Source organism: Perca fluviatilis, chromosome 3 (assembly GCF_010015445.1).
Source record: "Perca fluviatilis chromosome 3, GENO_Pfluv_1.0, whole genome shotgun sequence".
Lineage (NCBI taxonomy): Eukaryota > Metazoa > Chordata > Actinopteri > Perciformes > Percidae > Perca > Perca fluviatilis.
In genome coordinates, this window is record NC_053114.1 from 32,789,694 (window position 1) to 32,815,777 (window position 26,084).

At 40.8% G+C, this 26,084-nt stretch overlaps 1 protein-coding gene across 3 annotated transcripts; it reads left to right on the forward strand.

Annotated features, from left to right (window-relative positions):
• Window positions 1–17: 17 nt before the first annotated feature.
• Window positions 18–24,187, forward strand: esrp2 (epithelial splicing regulatory protein 2). 3 transcript variants are annotated; one of them, XM_039795351.1, is made up of 16 exons: window positions 18–170; window positions 345–497; window positions 974–1,102; window positions 9,744–9,857; window positions 10,211–10,325; window positions 10,609–10,704; window positions 11,348–11,402; window positions 11,877–11,987; window positions 12,283–12,415; window positions 12,604–12,646; window positions 14,285–14,586; window positions 15,591–15,824; window positions 16,405–16,603; window positions 18,431–18,635; window positions 18,781–18,967; window positions 22,737–24,187. In XM_039795351.1, exons 2-16 carry the CDS (start codon window positions 366–368, stop codon window positions 22,896–22,898), a joined length of 2,217 nt encoding a protein of 738 aa, XP_039651285.1. In that variant the 5' UTR covers window positions 18–170; window positions 345–365; the 3' UTR covers window positions 22,899–24,187. The 3 variants fall into 3 exon arrangements, with proteins under 3 accessions (XP_039651285.1, XP_039651286.1, XP_039651284.1); XM_039795352.1 differs by adding an exon at window positions 20,254–20,354 and having other exon boundaries at window positions 27–497; window positions 22,737–22,870; XM_039795350.1 differs by having other exon boundaries at window positions 27–497.
• The last annotated feature ends 1,897 nt before the right edge of the window (window positions 24,188–26,084 follow it).

Here is a 26,084-nt window from a genome sequence, read left to right on the forward strand (position 1 = left end):
TCGCGCAGAGGTCGAGCCACACAGGTAACTCAGAAAAAAATAGAAAGGAGAGGAGGAAAAAAAACTGCAGGGGTTGTTATGGAGTTCGTGTGAAAGAAAAACGGATTTCCACCCTTCTTTACCAGTTAAACCAGTATCTCTGGATAGAACACACTCAAGTACTTCAACAGGTAGAGTCTCTGAACGCAAACTCTTTCGTGGCTCCTCTGAAAAATAATCTCCCCCCTTTTTCTCTCTCCGTTTACCTCAATTGAGTTTCAGCCCTTTTGTTCGCTCTTCTTATCACTTGGAAAAAGGTGAACCCTCGTGTTATTTTTTTATTTTAATCTTTGCTTTAATTGTAGTTTTTACCCTTGTGGTCCCTGATGGCTTCGCACAGTGATACTCTGGTGGTGTTCTTTGGGGCAACAGCTGGTGCAAATGGGGGTAAACTGGGTTCGGATGAGAGGGAAATAATTCTCTTGGTGTGGCAAATTGTGGATCTACATGAGAAAAAGGTACGGACCTTTCTGACCCGTTCGTTCGTTGTACGGTTTCTTATGTACCCAAAGTGTTTGTGGCATAGTGTCTACCTGTAGTGAAACAGTATGTTTGACATTTAAATCAACATGGTGTGCTCTCTAAAACCGTCCGCAGCATGCTAGCTAACGCTACATCAGTTCTCCGTCCAGCCGTCTCGTTAGCTCACCCTTTTACAGGTGTGCGACCAAAATTTAACAAGCAGGTGAGGTCGGTAGTTTCACCTCATGGAGAAAACACACCGTTTTGGTTTGGCATGTCAGCTTCTTGATATAGGCTAAACAACGCTTTATTGACAATTAAGTGCTTTTTGCAACTACATTGTCAACTGTTTGTTTGCCTTTTGTAAGAGTTAATTTTTCTGAGTGTGGGTGTTATAGTCTATAATTTGCCATAAATTAGCATTTTGTTTTATGCTGTATTCTGCGCCATGAACCGCTAAATCCATTTACAGGTCGGGAAGCTTCATAGATGTCTTGTCAAGCCAGACACTTTAGAGCTGACAGACCAGTGTAAAGAGGAGACAGGACTGACTGTGGAAGACCTCGTTAAAGCTGAGCCCCTGGACAAAGTTCTGCAACAGGTGAGTCCCACTGGTCACTTAAATGTGAGGTGTTTGTTGTTGTTTAAGAAGCATTTCACTCCGTTGTTACACACGAACATAGGCCCAAATAGGCCTACACACACAGGACCTATAAACATCCATTGGTTTTGTAGAGGGATGTCTGAGTGATGGGGCTGCCTTAGTTAGAGCCGTTGGGGGTTTGGTGCCTGGCTTAAGGGCACCTTGGCAGTGCCCAGGAGTTGAACTGGCACCTCTCCAGCTACCAGTCCACGCTCCATTCCTGGACTTGAACCGGCCACCCTCCGGTCCCTACTTACTTGGCGAGCAGGGACCCAAAAATCTCTTTCCACGTGAAATAGGCCTTTTAAAGGTCCTGGTACTCAGTTTTATACACCATGTTTGAAATCTCTCACTGGGATACTGAATTCATGAAAACCACAGCAAAAGCTCATAAAACCTCTATGCCGTCAGCAACATTATAAGAAATTCAGAAGCTAATTAAACCGAGGCAGTTTATCTCTGACAGTTTATGCCCAGAGCAAGATGGGACATGACAAGCCTAATTCGGCATTGAGCTGTAAATTAATGTGAGGAGTGTCAAATTTCCCTGATGACATTTAGAAAAATGGTCTTGAGATATCTCATTGGCTTTGCCCTGACAGTTAAACTCTGCTGACAGTTTGTAAAAGCTAAAGGACTAGGATAGGCAGAGCCCGAGGCATCTGACGATAAGGAGGAGTCGCAGGTCTAGTCTTGTCTTGGCCCTGCTGCAGACATCTGGAAGGCGGAATGTTTACATGGGACCGCACCTCTGTTTTAGGCTGCAGGACAGACAGGAGGGCAGACTTTCAGATCTTAGGCTTCATCATTAGCATGGCACTTCTTCACATGAATTTGCTTTCTGGTTCCTCGCTGTCAGGAGGTGTGTCGACAAAAGTGCTTATGTTGCCAAACTCATCTTCACAAGAGTGTTTGTTTGCACTGGCTGCATCTTTACCGCCCCTCCAGTATGTCATAGTTTAAAAACCTCTCATTATCATGCTGGACCAGTGTGTTTGGGTTGATATTAGTGCTGCTGTGGTCTAAATACCATGCATGCACAAGCAGGTTGGTTGGGCTAATGAATTGAAAATGGGTTGTTTTCTTTACATTCTTTCTGGGGGTTTAGTCCAAATGCTGAAGTAATTTAAGCCTCATACAGACCTGGTAAGACTTCAGCTCCACTGTCGGTTAGTTTGTGTGCTGAACCTTCAAATATTAACCCAAGTAATCAGAGAGTTCTTTTCATACCTTTCTCTCACCGGTTACTTTCTGTCTCTATTGGTCATTGTAAGATTATTTTTTATTTTTTTTTTATCCTTTTTGATACAGGGAAGTAAAGGAAATGAAAATGCGTTGTACAGAACTGTAACATAGAAGAATGTTGTTGTTTTTTTTTTAAGATGGGGCAGTCCATTTCATCTTAATCAGTGATAGAAGGAAACAAGCACCTGGCTTTTATTGGTGGGCTGTGTGGTCTGAGAGAAGGCTGTGGAGAATAGCAGGGCTGTTTACCAGCTAAACTCCATAACATTGGAAACTGTTTCTCCACAAAGAATCATGTTAAAGCACCACTTTTGTGTGTGTGTGTGTGTGTGTGTGTGTGTGTGTGTGTGTGTGTGTGTGTGTGTGTGTGTGTGTGTGTGTGTGTGTGTGTGTGTGTGTGTGTGTGTGTGTGTGTGTGTGTGTGTGTGTGTGTGTGTGTGTGTGTTGTCCGTGTCCGTGTCCGTGTCCGTTTCCCGCAGTTCATTGCCTGGGAGTAGGCTGATGGATGGTTTAGCTGTTGTCAGGCTGCTGACTGTACAGGCTTGGATTTAGTCTGGGACATTGACAGCATGTCACAGCCTGTAGGGAGATGCACATGATGGGAGACCTCACACACCTTGTTGTTGTTGTGACACCGTTTTTGCAACTGTTTTAGACCACAGACAGAAATACTGGCTTCAGCAGTGAGTGAAATAAAGAATTAGGTGCCTGCTACCAAAGGCAACTATATCAGTGTTTCCCACAGGGGGGGGGAAGGGGAGGGGTAGAGAGAGAGACTGTCCTACTTCAATGCCGAACAAATTGATCTCTTTCTCTCCCCTGTCTTTCACTGGTTGAAGCTTGAAAATACTGTAAAACAAATTAATAACCTAACTAATTCCACTGGTCGGACTGTTGAGCTCTGTGTCAGACTGATACCTCCGGTTCAGCCTGGTCCTCATCCTCAACACGGGCCTTTTTCAGTCGTGGAAAACATTTTTTAATACTCTTCTGGATTGAAGCAGCAAACATTCAGTGTAAGAGTAAAACATGACATAACATTATTTATAATACGTTTATTTGATTCACAGCTGCTACATATAGTTTTTGACCTCGACAACCCAACTGCATCTTACCGCAAACTTGCGACTAGTTAACTTTCTAAAGTGGGCATAATCGCTTGTTTGCTAAGAGTCGGGTCGGTGATTGTGAATGTGTGATTGTGTAAAGGTGTCCACGAGATAGATACCAACCTTTCGTGAACTTGTGAATTTCGCCAGCCATCTTTTCTCCTTTATGGAGACAGACGCTGTGTGCACAGTGGGATCGATGGTGTTTTAAGCCTCCAACGTCGCCTTACAGGCACTAACCCTCACCGTAACCTTAAACATAACCATTGCCGCGGTGCCTGGAAGGTGACATTTGTGGGCTTAAAAAAAACGTGTGTCACAAGTGACAGAGATGGAGGAGAGCAGGGAAAGGAAATGCAGAAGAACGTATTTTAAATAGCGTTTAAAAAAATAATGAAACGCAATGTGCGGCGGCCGGTGTTGATAGTGAGGCGGACCGCCACACAATAGTCTGTGTGGGAAACACTGTCTATATTGTGACATAGACAACTTGATGAATCACATATAAGAGTGATTCACATTAGCTGGATTTTAACACTACGGAAAAAAAAGGTTACACAAAGATCACATGCAAAAATCACTCTGATTTGTATGAGCCCAATCCTACGATGATGTATTCCTGGGTGTGTCCAAAGACTTCTAAGACCAGTTTCAAAATGAATGCCCTTTTATAAAAGGAAGATTTTAAATGAATGTTGATGTTTTGTGCCTGTTGCTACAATGACTGTTACATTCACACAAGAAAGCAAGTTTTTTTGGGGGAAATAAGACTTAGGCTAAGACAGGGAATTACTGGAGGAGAATATACTGCAGTCATCTGATTTACTTCAGAATCATGTTTGCACTCATGTAACTTTGTAAATGTGTTAAAGATAAGTCTAATGTCAGAAAACATAGTATACTGTATATGACACAGCAGCTTGAAGAGATGGACACAGTGGATACTTTTCCTTTTTCGTGTGCATGTTCCTGAATTTTACAAACTTATTTTCTTTTCAGTTTTAGACATTTATTTCAGTTGGGACTTTTTCTAATTTCTTTCATCTCAGTCCACTGTGAGTGATTTTTCTGTGCATGTTATTGTGGTGCACATGCTCACAATGTAAAAACCTTGTTAGAAACTGGCATCAGAATAAACATGGCCAGTGAAAAAAAGTGGATTTTTCATTTACACGATAATCTATGAACTGTGTGGATTTTTGCCCAGTTAGAATCATTCTGAATGCAAGCAGCGGCCAAGTCTTGTCATGAGACATGTGCTGTGGTGGCAGTGTGTGTTTGCCTTTAGGTGCCTTTAAACAGTTAAAACAGCAGGGACTGCCACAACACTCCCTGCTGCTCTTATCGGAATTTGTTTCAGCCACCACCACCCCACCTCACCTCTGCATGCAAACAATCCAGTTAACCTGGAGAGCAAATTGTGATAGGACCATGTTCAAAGGCCACTTCCTCCCCCTCATCTGTGGAAATGCTTTCCAGAGGGTGGAGTCAGAGCGAAAGTTGGTTTAAGATAAATTTGGTTATGTGTGGATCCTAAAATTTTGGAGAAACGGATGTTTATTTTTGAATTCAACCAAAATAAATGTCTTTCTTTCTTCCTGTAGTAAGAGGGCATAATCCTATAGAAAGTGTGACATGGGTTAAAGTACCGTAGATGGCAGGGCCAAGCTTGCCAGTAAGGAATGATAACAATGATTGTATCATTGAAATAAAACATTTTAAGTAGTACAGCTGGATGTTTATTGGTAGCATGTTGCAAAGATTATACAGACAGTCTTGGTATAAAGTGGAACATGAATAATGGGTGGTTTTCTGATTTCACAGATTGCACATTAATAGCCCGATCATGCTAATTGAAAATGAAAAGTAGCTAATTTAAGGTGGAAGGTGGATCACTGACCTTTTTCTATGTTCTTTTTCTTCTCTGTGGTCTGTTCATGAGTTTGACTCAATGGCCTGTTGCCTCCTATATATCTGTCAGTGTGAGATTTGTCTTCTGTTTAGCTTGTTTTCTCAATTTAAACTTTTTTTGACAGTGGAGAAAGGTAGTGGGGGTGCCACTACGTCATCAAAAGCATTTGGTTATTTCTCAATAATCCGGCTTTAGTAATTGGCCAAGGCGGAGCTGCATGCACAGCTATGAGCAAATATTAGTCCTGTTATCACTGTAAACATGAAATGATTCAGTATGAATTAAAAAGCTTATAATGTGCTGATGGATTAATCTACACAATTTTGGAGCATCATAGTTTAAGATTTTTGTTTGTGAAAGCTTAGTTATTAAATTGGATTAAAGAAGATACCTGTTGTTTTTTTGGTATTGTGAGCTTTCAGACATACCTGAGAAAAATAATCTCCCTACAGTGAAAACTGTACATGTGACTTCCTGAGAATTTGCACATTCAATGAATGAGGGATTTGAAATCTAGGGACTTTAAATTCCACAACTGTCTTTTGTTTAAACTTCTTGTTTGCTAATTACTTTGACAATTACAGCTCCACCAAAGCCTGTAATACAAGGTATGCTGCTGAGGTGGTGTGTTGATACTGTGGTCAGGAGAGTTTGTTTACCTTGGCAATGTAATATGCTAATTGAACTAGACTTGATCAAAACATGTAAGGGCAGGAAGATATGAAGTTGCCAAAACATCAAGAGTTAATTATATCGCTTTATATTGTGAGTATAATAATTAAATCCCTTGAAATAGATCTGTCCTCTGTGTACATTGTTTCACAATTTTATTTTTTATGTGTTCCACATTTAGTCACAATATTGTGGTTGACTTAACCTATTGTTTTCACGTACAGTTTTGTAACCGCCCTAAATTAAGAAGTAATTTAGGTCTGGGATTAGAATGACAGCCAGAACAGCGCATTTCTCATCCAATTATCCTGTTGTGTATCTGTGGCGGCTATATCAATTAATAACTGCTGTATCTGATCCGGGCCACAACGCCAACATTCACTTATTTAATAACTCTTAGACAATGTGAAAAGCATCCATATGGTCCATATTTGTTTGACCCAATCTCGAATGTGTCATTGTAGGTCTAATTCCTAATATATAAAGACAATCAGACAACATAGTATATCCTTTTCATGCAGTTTGTCAACAACATTAACATTTTAGAACTTCCCACTTCTAACACATGGACCTTTTGCATCTCATGTGAAATACTTAAATGCTCAATCTAAAACCATCATATCTAAGAATTTTGTGGTGCTTTCCTTCTCAAATGAGCCATAGCAAAAAAATTGGAAATTGTACAGGGTCTTGAGCTTGCATGTGCTCGAGAATTTTTGAAAATACTCTAGCGACTCCTATTTTCACATCACCCTGACCCTGAAAATTGCAGAAACATTTACAGGATAGGTTGAAAGAGGCTAAGGGGTGTAGTTGAAAGACTGGTAATGACTGTTCATGTCATTTTTTACTCCGAATTGCACAATGGCAAAGAAAACTTACAAAAGAATAGTTTTTGAAAATAACTTTTATACATTTTTAAGTTTAGTGACCAGTGATCTTTTACTTGTCCGCTTGTGTTCATGGGCTCTTGCTGTTTTTTTTTTTTTTTTCTCGGATCGATGATTCTTTCAAGTTTCTGTCCAGCCACCCTAAAACCCCCCCCTTAATCTATCCCCGAAGCATTGTTCCCTTGTCAGCAGCTGGTACGCGTTGCCAAATAGCTCTGTATTTCTCTGACTTTTAAGGAGCATGCTTCAACATGTACCTCTAATACGCTCTCACTGTCTGAAGATCAGTCATAAATAGCCCTTGGCCATGTCATTGGGTTTTAGTTGGTCTCACACCCAGACGGTCTAATTTTGCACTTAGACAGGTGACTTTGAGGATTCAGGGAAGAAGAAGCGAAAAACTAACGTGACCACTTTCTGAAGAGGGAAAAGATAGGTTATTGCATGGTAACATTGAGTAGGGAATTAATACAAGCGGCATTCAAGTCGATATGACTTGACAAATTATGCAAAGTATTTTGGGTTGGAACCTATGTATGAGATACTACAGATACCCCCGTTATGGTCCCCCCATCATTTCCAAAATACCTTTTTTGTATAGCTGCTTGGCAAAGCATTCAACCTAAATAAATAAAATGTGGCGGCCCTTGAAAATTAATCATCTAAAATCATAAAACTAGAAGGGAACTCCCAGAGTGCAAGCCTCCGCCAATGCTATGCCCCATCTCTCATTGTTAACGAAAGTGAAACATAATTGGTGTATACGCCCTATGATTTGGATCCGCTCCAAAATGTAATGGTTGTGCAAAGGCCTACACTACAAGTGTTATGAACATCGGGCCAGTAGTTTTTCATGTAAAACATTCTCAGAATTGCAGTCCTCTGACTTGTGTATTGAAGTGGTGGCCTCTGTTGACTGTTAAATGCTGCCAACAACAGGTTGACACAACACACCGAATGGGGCTCATTGAATTTGGTAGTTATAAATAAACATGTACTAATGTGGGAGTAGCTGGTATCTAGGATTGGGTGTTGGTTAATCAGATTTTACGTAAAGTGGAGGAAGGCAGGTTGGACTCGTATAGGTTGTTTTTCATCTTGTCTGGCTGTGACTTCTGGTCGTGCTCGACAACTGTGATGCTGGTATTTAGTGGTGTGATCATTCCTCTCCTTTGTCTGCTCCCTCCCTTGCTAGGCAAACACTAAAACCTGTTAGACAAGCCTTGTTCCTAATGAAAAGCAAACGCACAAACCCCATTTCCACCTGGTATTAAAATCTGGTACTAAAACCTGTTAGACAAGCCTCGTTCCTAATGAAAAGCAAACGCACAAACCCCATTTCCACCTGGTATTAAAATCTGATCGGAGTGATCCGATCCCAAGTGGACAGCTATAGGTACAGGTGGGAATCAATGCACCCAGAGCACATTGAGATCCAGTCACCTTGACCACATTTGGTGGTTTAGGCCACATGTTACCAAACTCTTTTAGCTGTGTGTACATGTATGTGCCTTGGGCCACCGGACCGCCTACTCAAGTGAGCAGAACTACATACTCATTCAAAGTATTTCTCATGTCACAAAAACCACTGATAGTAAATTGTGTGTTTTGGATGTTATTATCATACTATTGGGGATATGTCGGTCATGTTTTTGTGCTGCCTGCTCTTATACCCCCGGCTGTCTGGAGCTCTGTTCCCCACTGTTACCTGGAAAAGGCAGCTACCGGTATACAATGTTATTTTTAGTTTCATAAAACATCCCTGAATTCACGAATATGTAGGATATTGCTACGGACATGCCTGCTCTTACGTTGCAACCTCTTCTTGTGCAATTTAGTAGTCTCGCGTTGCCAGACCTGCAGTATCTCCACAGTGCTGTGTCAGCGCTGGAGTAAGCAGACGAGCCTGAGAGGTCAAAGCTGTAAAATGGAACGGTTTAATTTCTTATACATTCTTCACAATAAAGACCCCCTTTATTTTGTTATTCAAAAGCTTTTATTATGAAGCACCAAAAGCATAAAATGTTGGGTCTTCATCAGCATTAACTTAACACAACTCCTATAATTGGACATGAAACGTAAAATAAAGCCGACCTAGAAACTAAACTTGAAACCACAGAGATTCAGTTAGAAGCTACAAACATAAGAGCTAAACACACGGAGACTTTTAAAAACGTCTTTCTCTTCTGACCAGGTCCTGCTGTTCATCAGTAGACCTCCTTATTTTTCATTAGTCATTCCATGCTTCTAATGTAGTGTGTGTGTGTGTGTGTGTGTGTGTGTGTGTACATACACCTCCTATCTCTCACTCACAACCAGCCTATATGCAAACTTTTTTGCATATAGAACGGGAAAGTGATCCAATTACAAGTGGTCACTCAAAACGCATTTGGAGACACATTCCACCTGGCAGGTGGGAACACGTACATACGATAGGTACGTAACTTAGAGCTCAGAACGGATTTTAATATTGGGTGGAAATGTGGACACAGTCAAACGCAACAGCACCTACACTTGTCTGCCTTTAGATTAAAGTACACTGTGTAATTCTCACTTTCACATAGTGGGTAGTGTTTGCACAGCAGATACTAGAACCATATTTGACCCATTTATTTTAAAGTCACGTGATGTTTGTAAATTAATGGGAGTGAAATAATCCAAAATAAAGATTTTTAGGTATTCAGATTTGATATTGGCAGTCCCACTTTCCTGTGATAGGTACACATTTTAAAATATTCTTGTATTTTCTCCTTCTTTGCTTTATTACGCAGTTCCAGCAGTCAGTGTCATCAGAAGTGAAATGCCTCGGCAGAAGCTCTTTCACACTTTGCGTCAACAGTCCCCTTGTCATCCGACAGGCCCTCCACCCCGAAGCTTCCAAAAAGGTGTGTGTGTGTGTGTGTGTGTGTGTGTGTGTGTGTGTGTGTGTGTGTGTGTGTGTGTGTGTGTGTGTGTGTGTGTGTGTGTGTGTGTGTGTGTGTGTGTGTGGTTAAATTCTAGAAATGTGCTGTGAGTTAAATGTGATAACCTTCAAGTTGACCTATATTAAGTAATTTCTTTTAAATTATGATTATTTCCTCCTTTTTGTGTTCCTAGTTATACCTCTGACACAAGATGGTGTCAACATAACTTGCTTCTGAATTCTTACTTTTATTTTTAATTTTATCTTTGTCTGCCGCTAGCTTCCTGTTGTGTCCTACTATGTCATACAAAATCTTTTTTGTTTTTTCCTTTTCAGAATCTTGTCCTTCCTGAATGTTTCTTTTCATTTGTGGACATAAGGAGGGAGTTTCACAAATGCTGCCCCAGTGCCAGCCCCTTGCAGAAGCTCACACTTGCCTCCATGTTAGAATGTATCCTTTGCTAGTAGTCATATTATTGAGAACTCCTTTAGCTGTATATTACAGGGAAGATACAAGGAAGATTGTTAATGTTTGCAGAACTGTATTATAGAGTATGTATAGAACTGTATTTACTGAGTGTATATAGGCTTTTCGTTACAAATCCAGTTTAGGTTTTATCGATGTAAAAAAAGTAGACCCAGATCCTTGCAGCATGACACGTCAACAACTAGTACAAATTCAAAATAACAGGCCAATTCAACTAGTCAGTGTCCTTAACTATGGGTGTGTGCAGATGTTGGTCTTCCTGCTGTGTCAGAGCAGTCGATGGGGGCGAGGGAGGTGAGCAGCATGGTGCAGCTCACACTTCACATCCTGGCTGAGCCCTACAGTAAGTAACTCCCACCCTGTTGTAACTAAAATGATCAGACATTAACCTAAAAATATATACATATATGAACACCAATGCAGTGGCATGCACTGTTTGCAAACAATCATTAACCTTTGACTACCTGATGGTTTGGGTTTATAAAATCAGCACTGACTGCAAGACTGAAGTCTTTGCATTGTACCACAATTGTCTTGCATCTTTTTAATTGTATGAAACTGGAACATAGCCCAAATATTCAGAGAGAGAACACCATTAACTAGAAGTTGTGGTAGTTTGATCATTGACGAATGTCTTCATTATATTATTGCCAATTAACGAGCCAGAAATGCTTATACTTTACTATTCTATACTACATTAGACAATTTACGGGTTGATGTAAGATGACTCCAGATATGTTTCAGTGCAAATAAATCAAACTTTAATCGGAGAACTTCTATCTTGACTGTGGCAGTCACCTCTGGCTTTATCCTCTTAATAACAGCCAAGTATGTCTTTGGGTGTGACAAGTAACAGGAATGCGTGAGTCCTTAAAGCACACACTGCTTGGCAGGGTAAACCTGTTCACTACAGAAAAGAAAGAACATTGTTTTGTTCCTTTTTAGAGATGCAACAACATACTCAATCATACAATTTTATTTTTTAGACCACAAGTTCTCCTGTGTTGAAACCGTGAAGTACAAGTTTGATTCCGGCACATGGTATGTATTAACTTTTCGTTAGATGTACATGTATCTCACTCCATCTTTTGTTCCTATCACACCTGTTCGTCTGTTGTTACAGACTGACAACCCCCCCTTCAGCCATATTCAGCTCTCAGACCTCGGGCCCTTAGCATTGATTACAGCAACAAGGAAACCACAAGTGTGTCATTAAAGCTGTCCAACTTTGCCATCAAGTGCTTACCTGGCTATCTAGTAGAACACCAAATCCTGTTGCTCTCCGACAGTCAAAAGCCTGTCACCTTGACAACCCCCTGACATTTAATCATGGGAGTGTTTTACTGCGTTAAGCACTTACTGTGAGTGGCCTCTGTGTCTGCAATCTATAGACAATCTCTCTGCAGGGATATTTTTTAATAATCTGTTGTAATTATTCTTCCTTTTCTAAATTATTAATAAATTATAAATATAGTCAGAATGTCATTTTTTTTTTTTTTCTTTCTCCCTTTTCAGCAGCAAGACAGAGCCAGTAGACAGTGAGACAGTGATCCGAGCACGGGGGCTTCCATGGCAGTCTTCAGACCAAGACATTGCTCGCTTCTTTAAAGGCCTCAGTATTGCCAAGTATGTTGGACTTGATGGACATATTCCAACAGCCCTGTTACTCCATTGAACTTTATTTAAACTTCTACTGTGGAAAAACATTTTATGCAGGGGGTTTGATTTCTTTTTTTTTTTTTCAACTGCTGGTGCTCTCACTTTACCATTTGTGATTGCAAAATCAGTTTTGAAATTTTCTGTAGATTGTAGATCATATAAAATGCTCTTTTAAAAGTCCATTAAACCTCCAAGATTAGTGTTAGTTCATATCATTAACGGGGTTTGTACTTATGCAAGCTTCTGTGCAACTCTGTTTCAGGGGTGGCGTGGCCTTGTGTCTTAATGCTCAAGGCAGAAGGAACGGCGAGGCCTTAGTTCGTTTCATCAACTCCGAACACCGAGACCTGGCCCTGGAACGCCACAAGCACCACATGGGTAGCCGCTACATCGAGGTTAGATTCAGTTCAATCATTCTTGTTCAGTCTTACTGTAATTTAGTTTAGTATGTTTTTAAATGATGCTCAGCTGAACACTAAACCCTTCTTTAAGTATTAAGGTAGTTGATGTGAGTCTGTAAAATGTCTTCTAAACGACAATTATATGTTTATGACTAAATCTAGTTTTCCTCTTGTTTTCTCAGGTCTACAAGGCCACAGGAGAGGAATTTCTAAAGATTGCTGGAGGTCAGATTTCAGCCCTTTTTTTTTGTTGTAGTAAAAGGCTTTCTGTTGGTGTGTGGTAGACTTTTAGTTCATGGCTTTCCCACATCTTTGAGGAAAAACAAGCCCACATCTGTAAAAGAGCAGCTATTTAGTGACCGTAAAATAGGGGATCTCATTTGCGCTCCGGCTCTCTCTCCTATTACCTGTGTCTTTACCTCATCCTAGTAACTCTCCGGCAGCTTATCTTGGACTAATGAAAGACGCTTTGTGAGGAGCTTTTCCCACTGCCCCCCCCTATCCCTTCCTCATCCCCGGTCCAACCCTTTGAAGAGAACATTGACTCTCTGCAGCAGCAAACAGCAGCTCACCTGTTCAGTTCTGCCTCGAGCTGCACTCCCCCGAGGGAGCGGCGGCTGACGGCCAGTGAAAGGAATGGCTCAGTGCTGATACAAAGGGGGTGTGAAGAGACAAAGGCAGGGCCCAGAGCCTCTGGACCATAGAGCAGCAGCCACCAGTAACACAGGACAGAGATAGCAGACAAAGAAACACAGTCACACAGAGCAGATAACTTACAGTGGCTGCCAGTCTGACTGTGGACTTTACTCAGATGAGTTAAGATCAGTACAGATTGACAGCACATTGGACTTTAAGCAAATGGTTCAAGCAGACCCGACACAGCTGCATTTATCAATATCCTCAATCTGAGGATATTGGATATCAGGATATCAGGATATCAGTTTGAGGATTTGTTTTACCTTTTACCATACAGTACAAACGATAAATATGGGTCTGAGCCACTGAACTTTATATCCACAATGTTTATTACCTTCATCAAAATGTTTTTTATCTGTCTGGACATGTAGTTTTATTTGTTGCATCTACTGTAAACTTTCTACATAGTTACAAAGCGATCAAAGACAGCCACATGGTTAAAACAAAACTCACTGTAACTTTACAAGGCACTGTTAGCAAATGTCCTGTATGTATAAACTCCTCTGACATGAGGTCAGTTGGTTTACCAGCAGTACACAAGATGAGGTTACTTGCAAATTTAAGGGTTGACTGTGAGATAGGATGAGATGATTCGTTTTTATATCCCCTGTTGTCATGGTTATATAAGCTAACATATTCTCTTAGTTACGTCTTAGTCTCTCCCCAAACTTATTCTTCTTGAACTACAGCAGAGTAAAGAGGAACATGATATAAACAAAGGAAATAAACCGGAAACCAAATGCAAGTGATTGTGTAATTGGGGGGTCAGTGAATAAAGCCGTGTGAAAAATTTGCCATGGTTTAGCTGGTTGTGCAAGACCAGTGTAACACTTTGCTTGCAAACCAGCCATTTTTCCTGTAAGAACACCTTTTTTTTTTTTTTTTGATTTTGTGATTTAGAACAAATTTTCTTAACAGGGTTACAAAGTGTTTTTCAGAAAACAGCTGATTAAAAATCAGGAACAACATAAAACAACAATGAAATAAAATACAAAAAATAGGTGTATGTATGTTTTCACACACACACACACACAAACAAACAAACAAACAAACAAACAAACGGGCAAGGATGGATGATAATCCAAACAAGGATCATAAATCTTGTTTGAGTGTCACGTGGATGGTCACATGATGCCAGGGGTTTCATTGCTGTCCTCTTGACTCTAGGTACATCTAACGAGGTGGCCCAGTTCCTGTCCAAAGAGAACCAAGTGATTATTCGTATGCGGGGCTTGCCCTTCACCGCAACACCCCAGGAAGTACTGTCCTTCCTTGGTCCTGAGAGCCCAGTAACAGATGGTGCAGAGGGTCTGCTCTTTGTCAAGTACCCTGATGGACGGCCCACTGGTGATGCCTTTGTGCTCTTCTCTTGTGAAGAGTACGCCCAGAATGCCCTGAAGAAGCACAAGCAGATCCTGGGGAAGCGGTATATCGAGCTGTTTCGGAGTACTGCGGCCGAGGTGCAACAGGTAAATTCTTTCAGTTGTACAGGCTAAGGAAATCTTGTGAGCTCTAATTTTTATTATGATGTGAAAAACATGTATGTCATATTATTGAGACTACTGCTGGCAAAATGTGACAACATACCGCATCAAAGGGTTTAAAAAAAAAGAAAAAAAAAAAAAAAAAAAAAAAATTAAAAAAAAAAAAAAAAGGGTTTTTTTTTTTATGTAATATAAAAAAAAAAAAACAATTATTAAAAAAAAAAAAAAAGAAAATTTTTAGAAGATTAGTTTTGAGCTCCCCTGTGCAAGATGCCTAATGCATTTAGGTTTGCGTTGTGTAGCCTATTTCCAGAAATGTCTGTTTCAAAATAACATTACAACTGGGAATATGAATATGTGGGGAACTTGTGGCTTTGGTTTTCTATTTCATACACACGCATGCTATTCCTTGGTAGCAAATGGAGAAAGAGCCCTCTTGACAGTCTTTTTTCTTTTTTTTTTTTTTTTTTTTTTTCTTTGTCATCAATGAATCATTTTTTTTTTTTTTAAGTTTCCTTTTTTGCTTGACAGCAGTCAACATGGTAAAGGTTACTAAAGAGCTGATGTTATGACAACGAAGAAAAACATGGTATCATAAGTATGTGATGTCAGTCGAGACCTCCGATAAATCAGATGATTGTGGAGTTTGCCCAATTGAAAATAACATTTATGTTATTGCACAATGTATATGTAAATTGTTCTTTTAATTACCCAGAGAACTGCTGTGAACCTTTTGACCTTCAGCTCATTCCTGTTGGCTGTGAAGTGTTAATATCAAGTGGACCATATCTGATTCAACTTTTTTTTTTTTTGTGTGTGTACATTTTCTTTTTATCGTGTGTCTTAATTTGTACATGCAAGCCTCCTATTGACAATGCCAGATTTCCTCTATGGAGAATAGTGTGTTAACCGTAGGGGATTTCAAGCATTTGCAGAAAACAAGCCGTAATGACTTTTTATTCATCACCACCCTCTTATTTGTTTGCCAGGTCCTGAACCGCTATATGTCCGCACCTCTGATCTCCACACTGCCTCCTTCACCCATCGTGCCTGTCCCGGTCCTTGCCACGCCTCCATACCTTCAAGCGGCCAGCAGCACTCGCGACTGTGTCCGCCTTCGTGGTCTGCCCTACACTGCCGGCATTGAAGATATCCTGGAGTTCATGGGAGAGCACACCGTAGACATCAAACCACACGGAGTCCACATGGTCCTCAACCAACAGGTCAGACTGGTGGGGAGTCGTGGGCTCGGGCACCTAACTGTAAAGCTTCATGTCTTAAAACCATGTTAAATGTCATCCCCCTTCACACTCAAGTCTCTTCATCAGAAATCACTATAGTAGAACAAAACATTATAAGACAGATCAAGTCTGAGCAGTTAAATACCTAAGGTATCTGATTAAATGTACATATGATATTGTTCAAGTATAGCAATAACTAAAGTGAAAAGAGGAACCTTGGAAGGAGCCTACTTTACAGTTTTATAATTATCATTTGCCCTACAGATTGTTCTCTTCAGACAAAGTCCCACTTAAATGTGATGCCGTTTTAGACTTTCCAACCACCACATGAATTACAGCATTATAGTCCTAAAATTGAGCGGTGATACTTCCAGATACATCAATCTTTGTTAGTTTGTTTCTGATGGAACAAAAAGCTGATCTCAAACGACAGAATTTAACTTGGTTACCCAGAGAAAATGCCACCTCCTCTGAATTTGAATTGTTGGTAAAGTTATGCTGTTTTCTTGTGCTCACTGTCTTTAATTTATTCTGTCTGTTTCCTCCTCTGTCCTCTCTGCAGGGTCGCCCCTCTGGTGATGCTTTCATCCAAATGAAATCACCTGACAAGTCATTTATGGTGGCCCAGAAGTGCCATAAAAAGACCATGAAGGACCGTTATGTCGAGGTGTTCCAGTGCTCCACAGAGGAGATGAGCATCGTGCTGATGGGAGGAACCCTGAACCGCAGCGGCCTCTCCCCTCCACCCTGCAAGCTTCCCTGTAGGTTAACTCCACCAAATGTTTGTTTCTGTTTTATATAATATATATTTATAAGGACACTGATCAACTTAGAAATGCTGCCTGAACTAGTGGGCGGACATATTTCATGACGTGTGTGTGTTCGTGTGTGTGTGTGTGTGTTTGTGTGTTCGTCCTGTCCTTCCTTCCGGAACAATGATGCCAGTTGAGACTGGACTGAATCCAACGCTGTGTACTTTGCTTTCTTATGACTCATATCTGTTTTAGGTGCTGGAGATTAGATTGGGATTGGCAGCCACTAGGGAGCACCTTCAATTCTTACTTTTCTGTGTGCATTTATTCATTTTTATTGATTAACAAATCTTTACCCTTTTTTTATCTTAGATTTATTAAGTTGTTTCCTGAGAGAGGTGGTTTTCCCTTTTTTACTAACCAGAAAAGTCATGGTGATTTCTTTTTGCATGTAGTTTGACCCTGACTAACATGGAAACACGTCCGGCTCCACAAGGTCAGCAGTGTTGTGTGTCACTCTGACATTGAGGGAGACCACCGCTGCCCACAGCCCACACGGATAGTGGCTGTTTGCGTGTAAATACATCCATACTGGCATTTGTGTTTACATTGTAGGTATGAGAGCCTGAAGGACACAGTAGGCTTTGTAAATGAAAGACCTGGCACACAGAAGGTGTTTATGGCAAGCTCTCCAGTCTGATGTGGTGGTGTTTTTTTTCTTTTTAGAGGTTTTGCCGTCAATCTCATAGTGTTCTGCTAATCAGCTTCCTTGCTGTGATACATGCAGAGACTGCTACATCGGCTTAAACAAGTCCACCAGGGAGTTTAACTATTTCTAAACTCCTATTTGAAAGTAAAAGTGAAGAAGAATGTTATTACCAAGACCAACAGTGATACGTTTCTTAGCCTTTGTGACTGCATGTGTTGCTCTACTTTTACTGTATGTGCAGCTGTGGGAATAGCAGTGATAGGAATATTGGCCAAAACTATGATTCTTTTCATAGAAAAAGTGACTTAGATGATTGATTGACCAAAATAGTTGCCGATTAATTTTGTCTGGCAAACGATAAATGATTTTTCAGCTCTAAATAATGCTAATCATTAGGGTTGGGCGGTAATACGGTATACCGCGGGGTCTTAAAAATAACAACGGTATCAGTTTCAATACCGTCATTAAAAAAAATGCAATGCACTTATATAGGAGACAAGGATTAAATATTAATTATAATTTATGTAATTATGTGTAGTTGTCATCACATGAGTGTGGAAGAGAAAGTAGTTTTTTTTTGTAAGTTATGTTATTGTTTCAGTATTAGGGTTTGGTATTCAGTTTCTGAACGGTGCACAAGCCAACAGTTTGACGCCGTCTGAGCCTTACGTCATCATTTCTAATTGGTCACTGTAATACTGTATACCGCGGTAAAATAGGGAGGAGGTTTGACGGTATCAAAATTTGGATACCGCCCAACCCTACTAATCATTCTGCCTTAATCACGATATACCTTAACCATTATGTAGTATTTCAGTGCGGTCTGGATCATCTTTTGCAAGATCGAGCTTCCTTTTTAGTAAGAACTGTTTTATTGCTTAAGGTTTGTTGCAGAAGTCTCAATCCTGACCTCTAATATTGTCGTCACTCATAATGACTGTGAGTATAGTGTAACACAAGACACATTGTTTCTGTACAGTTTGTAGCCTGTTGAAATCCCCATGCGGCATGTTGTAAATATTAATTTACGTTCTTTATACTTTTACTACTGGCAGGACTGTGCTTGCACTGAGAACAACTTGTAAATGACCAGACTCTGTATGTATATATCTTTGTCGTTTCTGTAGGTCTGTCTCCCCCCACAGCCTATGCTGCCTTCCCCACCCCCCCTACCATTCTCTCTGAGGCGGCCCTCTACCAGTCCCCCCTGCTGGCTGCTCCCAGACCACCTCACACCGTCACACACAGCCCTGCTCACACTCTGGCCTACTACCCTCCTCATCCACATCTGTACATGAATATGAACATGAACTACACAGCTTACTACCCCAGGTTAGTACATCACCAGTAACCGCTAACTACTAGGTCATTGAAAAAGTTTCACAGCTCCCTATATTTGTACCGTCTGCCTTAACTTCTTGCCTCTTTGGTCCTTTCAAATGTCTTCCCTCCTTCACCTGACATACTCTCTCTCCAGCCCCCCAGTTTCTCCTTCCACAGTTAGCTACTTTGCAGCTCCACCGGGAGCAGTGGCAGCCCAACCCCACCCTGCTGCAGCTGCCGGCTCTTCTGTGCTGCCTCAACCTGGCGCCCTGGTCAGGATGCAGGGCCTGCCCTACAACACTGGAGTCAAGGACATTCTCAGCTTCTTCCAGGGATACCAGGTCAGCACATGTTACACTGAAATGAAGCCACAGATATAAAAGTGCATTGGTATTGCAAGTAAGTTAGGGTCCACCCAAAGATGCCCAGTGTGTACATGTGCAGCCATATTCTGCAAGAGGTTAAAGTGGCACTTTCTTTCCAGAAGGCCCAGTGCATTGTTGCAGTAAGTTGTGCAAACCATTTACACCTGCCACTTTATAATGATGTTACATTTAAATGATGACCAGGATAACAATAGGCAGTGTGTGTGGCTTTATTTAGTTGATTGTAAGTTCTTCCCACAGCCTGCAACATATGAAAGTCTAGAGCTGCTACTAAGCTTTAAACCCTGCAGCGAGTAAGATTTACCCGTAACCATTGGTGCTTTTTTTTTTTATTGCAAAATAGCACCACAATAAGATTCCATTAAAAGACATGTGCACTTGTGCTGTCCTCCTTTCTTTGTGCTTCCCATATTTTCCGCTGCCAGTCTAAATTAGGTGGAGTCCTCTGAAGCAGGTATGACCTGAGAGGTGTGGCTTCAGTTTGGCACATTGGGGAGGGAAGAGTAGGAAGGGTGGGGGTACGAGGTGAGGGGTTGTTCTGTTGTTTTGGCATATAGTTTGGGTCTGCTCTGCTGTTGGTCTTTATGGCTTATGTCATTTAGGTGTGTCTGTCTCTGTGTGTCTGTCTCTGTGTGTCTGTCTCTGTGTGTCTGTCTCTGTGTGTCTGTCTCTGTGTGTGACTGTAGGGTGTAGCCAGCATCAAATTTACACCAAATAAGATCTTCTTTTAAGTTGCACCCAGGAGAGCTTTACATGCTGACTGATAAAGCAAAGCTAACTCCAGTCCTGACTGTTGGCTGAACTACCGTAACTGTATGCTTAATGGAACTTAGTGTGTTTTTCTGGCAGCAGTAGCAACTCTAACACTGGCCTCGGGTGGTTCCCACACCAGTATTGGTGTCCTTTACCACAAAATCCTATGCTTAATCACACGTGCAGTTCAAATGACGTGTGTGTGTGTGTGTGTGTGTGTGTGTGTGTGTGTGTGTGTGTGTGTGTGTGTGTGTGTGTGTGTGTGTGTGTGTGTGTGTGTGTGTGTGTGTGTGTGTGTGTGTGTGTGTGTGTGTGTGTGTGTGTGTGTGTGTGTGTGTGTGTGTGTGTGTGTTGTCTTTTTAAAAATGTATTTTTGAGAATATATACCTCTGCCTCTTGTGTGTATGTAAAACTGTGTACTGTTCATGTGTGAAACAATGTGGAAGCCTCCCTCCCTGACTGTCCGTTCACTATCATGCTATCTGTAGTACGCCCCTGACGAGTACAGCGGCATGGTTCAGATGAGTGAACAGGCCCGGAGTCTGATTCAGCCCAAAGAATGGCTCTGTCTTTAGGCACTCACCCCAAGGTAAGAGGAGCCTCCAGACCAGAGAACCAGAGTGGACGGAGAGGGCATTTCCTTTACTTAAATAACATCTATAACGCACAACATGCAGCAATGGACTAGCATCTAACTACCCAATAAGCACTGAGTTGGTGATTGGTGGTCAGGTTAAAGTTTGTTGTACATTTTGTTGAAAATGTCACATTCTAGGCTACGTAAAACATGATCATCATTTCAGTATATTCAAACATGTAGCAGGTGCCTGCTTCACATTGTAACCTATTAATTTAACTTTTAAATGACGGCACATCTTTTAACCCGCATATCACCAAACCCAATGCTTGTTGTGAGTTTGACCACACAAGTAAGCTCACTAAATCAAAATGAAATCCGATCAGAGATTTTTGCCACAGAAAACATTTTTTGCAAACATCTTACAGAAACATTGTAGCTTCCTAAATAAGGCATGTGTATTGTGCTCACTATGGACAATTTGTACGACATGAAATGAATAAAACGAAGGTTCTTACCATGAGAACAAGTCACCACACATGCCAGCCACATAATCATTTGACGTGACTAATCTAAACCGGAATGCCCAATCTAGCCAACAAAGTTCTGAGCTCCTGACCCGGCATGTCGGCCTGCTGCTTCCCAAACAAATCTGCCTCATAACTAAGTCTCTCCTATACGCCTGTTGGTAGTGCTGAGTCCTGACACCCAAATAATGAGTGAATACATAATACATATAACACAGAATGTATGAAATATCGGCGACATTTGTTTGCTTTACTGTTGTTTCCTGTGAAGTGACAGCAGCTCAAAACTATTTTCTTACAGCCAGAACACTGAGATCCACCACTGGACATGGCTGAGTTCTGGCTGATTCTGTGCCTGTCTTGGGCCTTCCTTTTATTCCTTAATGTGGATTATCAGTTTTTTTTGGGGGGGCGGGGGGCATTTCAGCCTTTTTAATGGAAGAACAGATATGTATATGAAAGGGGAGAGAGAGGGATGACACGTAGAAAATTGTCTCAGGTAGGAGTCGAACCCTGGACTTTGTGCATTGAGGGATACACCTCCATATATGTGCGCCTGCTCTACCAACTGAGCTAACCCGGCCACATTATCAGTTGAGTTTTACAACTTGGACCGCCTCCTGCAGAAAATTTGCATGTCGTATGTTTGCGGAAGCCGACAGCTGCTCTATGCAGGATGTTTGGTATTGAAAGTGTCGCTCAAAGTAATCATTAAAGAGATGAAATGAATGATTATTGACATGAAAATCTAAATCTAATTATCAAATGTTTAAAGGGTTGTAACGCGATATCAGGAAAATGTTCTTGGTATTTTGTACATTCTGTGTATAGTGTTCTGCAGCAGATGCCGATAATCTGTCTGCAGGGTTTTCATTCCAAGTGAACGTACCCAACGTGGACCTGAGAGAAGAATAAAAGCGTAAAGCCTCTCAGGATTCACGTGTTGGCACGTCCGTGTTCTGCAGTCACCGTGAAAACTATTTGTATGCTTCTTCCTTAGGGAGAAATACGACCTTCACAATCAGTGGAGCTTTTTAATAGAGATTTAAGAGTTATTGGATCACTCTTTTTATTTTAATTTTCTCAACATTGTCCCCTAAAGCATTTGGTTATATTTCACCAAACGATACTGTTAAAAGACCAAGCACTACCTACTGGAACAGAACGGACAAGCATTAGATACTTTCATGTTCTGCCTCTGCTAACAGAAGTATCGATTTAGGATCACTGCTAACGTACAAACATCACTTTCGCTCAGTCTTGACTCAGCACGAACACACACACACACACACACACACACACACACACACACACACACACACACACACACACTCTAAACCAAACCACCTCATGAAAATGGTTTCTGAACCAGGGCCCACCTCACCCCCTCGACTGTGTCCAGTGAACGTCCTGAATGTAATGTCCCGCTGACGCCGTCTCCCTCTCTCCTGCTCTGACGTGTACACTTGATGGATTTGACTGCTTTCATTACTAACGTAATCAGTGACTTGTTTCATACCTGCATGTCAAGAAAACAGATTTTTCTTTGCATCAAAATGAAGTTTGATGCAAGACGTGGATGCATGCAGACTAACCGATGATTACTGTGTGTGTGTGGTGCCTCGTGGGTTCCAGGTACCCTGGGAACAGCATGTACTCTGCTTTTGCTCTTTAAGCTCTGCCCATTAATCTTTCTTTTTTTTTCTTTCTACCTAACTGGACCGGTTTGAGGAGATGATCTTTTCCCAGGGCATTGTTTGTCCTCGGCTTTGTGGGCTCCCCCTGGTGTTTTGACGGTGCAGCTGCATCAGCACAAGTGACGCTTATTGTCTCGCGTGTTTGTCTCCGTTCCTTTCTCTTTCTGCAGCTCCAGCCAGACGCCGTTCTCATCTTGTACAACTTCAGCGGCCAGTGCAGCGGCGAGGCCTTGATCACCTTCCATAGTGAGGAGATCGCCAGGCGGGCCGTAGCCGAGCGCTCCAACCACCCCTTCTACGGCCAGCAGGTCCACTTGGTCTTATGTAACTGACCGCTAGCCGTTGATCTCTCTCTCCCCCGACGCCCCGTAATTTAACCTCCCATTGAAGAGCACTCGCCTCCCAAAAGCATATTATGCAGCAGCAGTTTTTCCAGTTGATCCCAGGGCCACTTAAAACAGCTATTTAACTTCTCCCTTTCCCCGTGATCTGCCATCATGAATACACAGCTGTTTGGACATCACTGGTGAAGCAGCTGAAGTCAGTAAAGCTTCATCTTGGGCTAATGACTTTGAGGATGTCCAGATAGCATTTCTGTGTATTTGTGCCTGTGTATTTGTGAGATAAGATGGTGTGGAGCCTGGACAAATATGCATATATGCCCCCCCCCCACCCCAATATGTCTGTACAGATGTTTATCCTGAAATGCTTGAGGCTGTACAAACCACTTCTGCACATGATCATTTTTGTATATTTCTAAAATTTCCCTCTTAACCACTACAATACTTTGACTTTCCAGAGTTTATTCTCCTTTGTGTTAGCTCTATGCAAACACAGATGTGTGTATGTGCATACGCAATGTTTAAGTTGATGGCCTCCAGCAGTGTAGTGGTGCCATTAAAAAGAGAGAGAAAGAAGCCATAAAGACTACTGAAACAACAGAGGGAATATCTAACTGTAGTTCTCAACTGTAATGGATTTATTTAACCCAACGTTGAGCTGCAGCGACTATTAGTTAAAACTACAGCAACACCACAGATGTGCCAGCGTACCAACTAATTTGTAACTGTTTTTTTTTTTTTTTCTGTAAAAAGCATTTATGTGTATACTTACGGTATGTCATCCCATTTAGATTTTTTCCAAGCACTACAGATTGATTTGCTCTAATGTAAGCGTTAAGTGACAGAGCGTCTTTAATGGAGTACGACAAACTGATTCTATTTTTATTAATCCCATTTCCCTACGCATTGTTTTGAGGTTTTGTTATGAAATATATAAAGTCAGAGGCGTATCTTGAAGCCTTTTAAAATGATCGACCTCAGCTACTAGATCTCCGTTTTGGTTTCCAGACGATTTATAACGATCAGTCTGTAGCTGCTTTAATTCCTGCTTATGACCATATTACTGTGTAAAAGCTGCATGAGTTTTTCTGTGGCAGGCTGGCTGACAGCTGCCCCCCCCACCCCTCTTTACCATGCCTACATTACCCAGAGTGCAATACTGGCCCAAACAGCTAGGTCATCCTCTGGTGGCAGAGGAGATATTTCTTTTGTTGCAAGTTTGTCACTTGTATGAATTTAGATCTGTGTAAGACTATACACAATAAATAATGTTGACAATGTTCCATGTTTCATTTGGTCTTATTTAAAGAGATGAATTCATAAGGCACCAATAAAATCAATAATAAATGTTATATAATAAATATATTATCATAAAGGGAATAAATACACTTTAAAGATGTGATGTCAACAGTCTTTTTCCCTTAACATGCAGGGTCTCATTTAGTCAAATGGTCCGAGAGTGAGAGGCTGAATTGCTTGGTGCCCTATTCTATTAAGAGACAACTAAAAGAATGAAAACTAAAAAGCGTGCTGTGCATTTGTCTGCAACTATTTCACTTTTGATAATACCACTAGATTTCTATACAGTACATACGGCTCCGTGATTGTGCATTCTATCTCTTTCATGAAAGCCAACTTAGCTTAAGTTTACCTAAATTTCAGAATTTCAACTTTCTTTAAACAAATTAGTACCAAACTACTGCCAACTATACATGCTGTAGTAATAAATACTTGCTGTATACTTGCATACTTTAATAATAATAATGTATTATTAATAATTCTGCACTAATATAAGACTATGAAAGTAAAAAGTTCACAGTATATCATCTTATGTCTTCCTGGTAGTTTAACCTTTGACTTAATACTAGCTGTGCTGAGTTGGGAAAGAAAAGGCTGCTGTTGTATCAAACACATGGGGGGGAAAAAGTGACACAAAGCCATAGCTGAGTTTTCTGTTTTATTGATATACACTACTTTAGAGCCTACAGTATGATGCAAGGTATTCCCTTTGAATAATTTCAAAAAGCACTGCAGTCTTAAAAATTACAAAAAAATTTAACATACAAAATATACAAGAAATGACAATACAAGGCTCGGTAAACATCAGCTAAACCTGTATTTCCCTTATATTTTACAAAACATATATGTATATACACGTGTGTGTGTGTGTGTGTGTGTATATATATATATACACACACACACATACATATATATATATATATATATGTGTATATATATAGATATATGTATATATGTGTGTGTGTGTGTATATATATATATATTTTTTTATATATATATATATATATATATATATATATTCAACACTCATACATGTCCCCAACCTTTTAAGGAATGACATCCATTTCAAAGTATCAAAAATAGAGCTGTACAGTCTCTGTTGCTTTACCATAATGTAAAATGGGAACATATTGTTCGGTCTTTGGTTGGGACAGACGAGTACGGCAGCCAGAGTTTACTGTCAATGCTGGTTTTGTTTTGTCTTTCAAACTGCAGAACCAGCTTCATATGCAAAAAAAAAAAGACATATCCCTCCTCGCACCCAACCCTCAATGTCCACACTGTGCCCCCTTCCCCCCCTCCAAAAAACAAGTGAAATAATAATAGTTACAGAAAAAAAAAATCAACCCAGCATACAGAAACACTGACAAACTGGTTTTCAAACAAGAGTTAAGGCATCCTAACTGTTTACATATTGACATGATACTCTCACTATCTGAATGTTCATTTTTCTTTTCCACTCTGTAAAGTTCATAGGCAACATTACAAGTAGTTTATAATCTCGTTTTTCATATTCATTGTCATATCTCACATTTGCTGCTCTTATAGTTTGCATAGCCTAAATGCATGTGTGTGCTTCTGTTGTTGAAAATAGGACTCTTAAGAGTTCCTGTCTTCTGTACAGCATATTTGGTACAAACACCAACCAACCATGCATCCCACACACCACACACACACACACACACACACACACACACACACACACACACACACACACACACACACACGACTGAATTTATTAAAATGCTCGCGATGTCCTCGACAAGGCAGATTGGCTGATGGACAACTCCAGATTGCTAACAGACTCAATCAAGCATCTACAACAAGTCTACAGTCTACTTCTACGTAGAGGCATCAAGGTCTTCTTTTTTTGTTGTC

Coding starts and splice junctions, on each gene's coding strand:
- esrp2 (XM_039795351.1), top strand. CDS start 366: ATGGCTTCGCACAGTGATACTCTGGTGGTGTTCTTTGGGGCAACAGCT. Junction 11,988..12,282: donor AAAGGCCTCAGTATTGCCAA/GTATGTTGGACT, acceptor ACTCTGTTTCAG/GGGTGGCGTGGCCTTGTGTC. Junction 18,968..22,736: donor GCTTCTTCCAGGGATACCAG/GTCAGCACATGT, acceptor CTCTTTCTGCAG/CTCCAGCCAGACGCCGTTCT.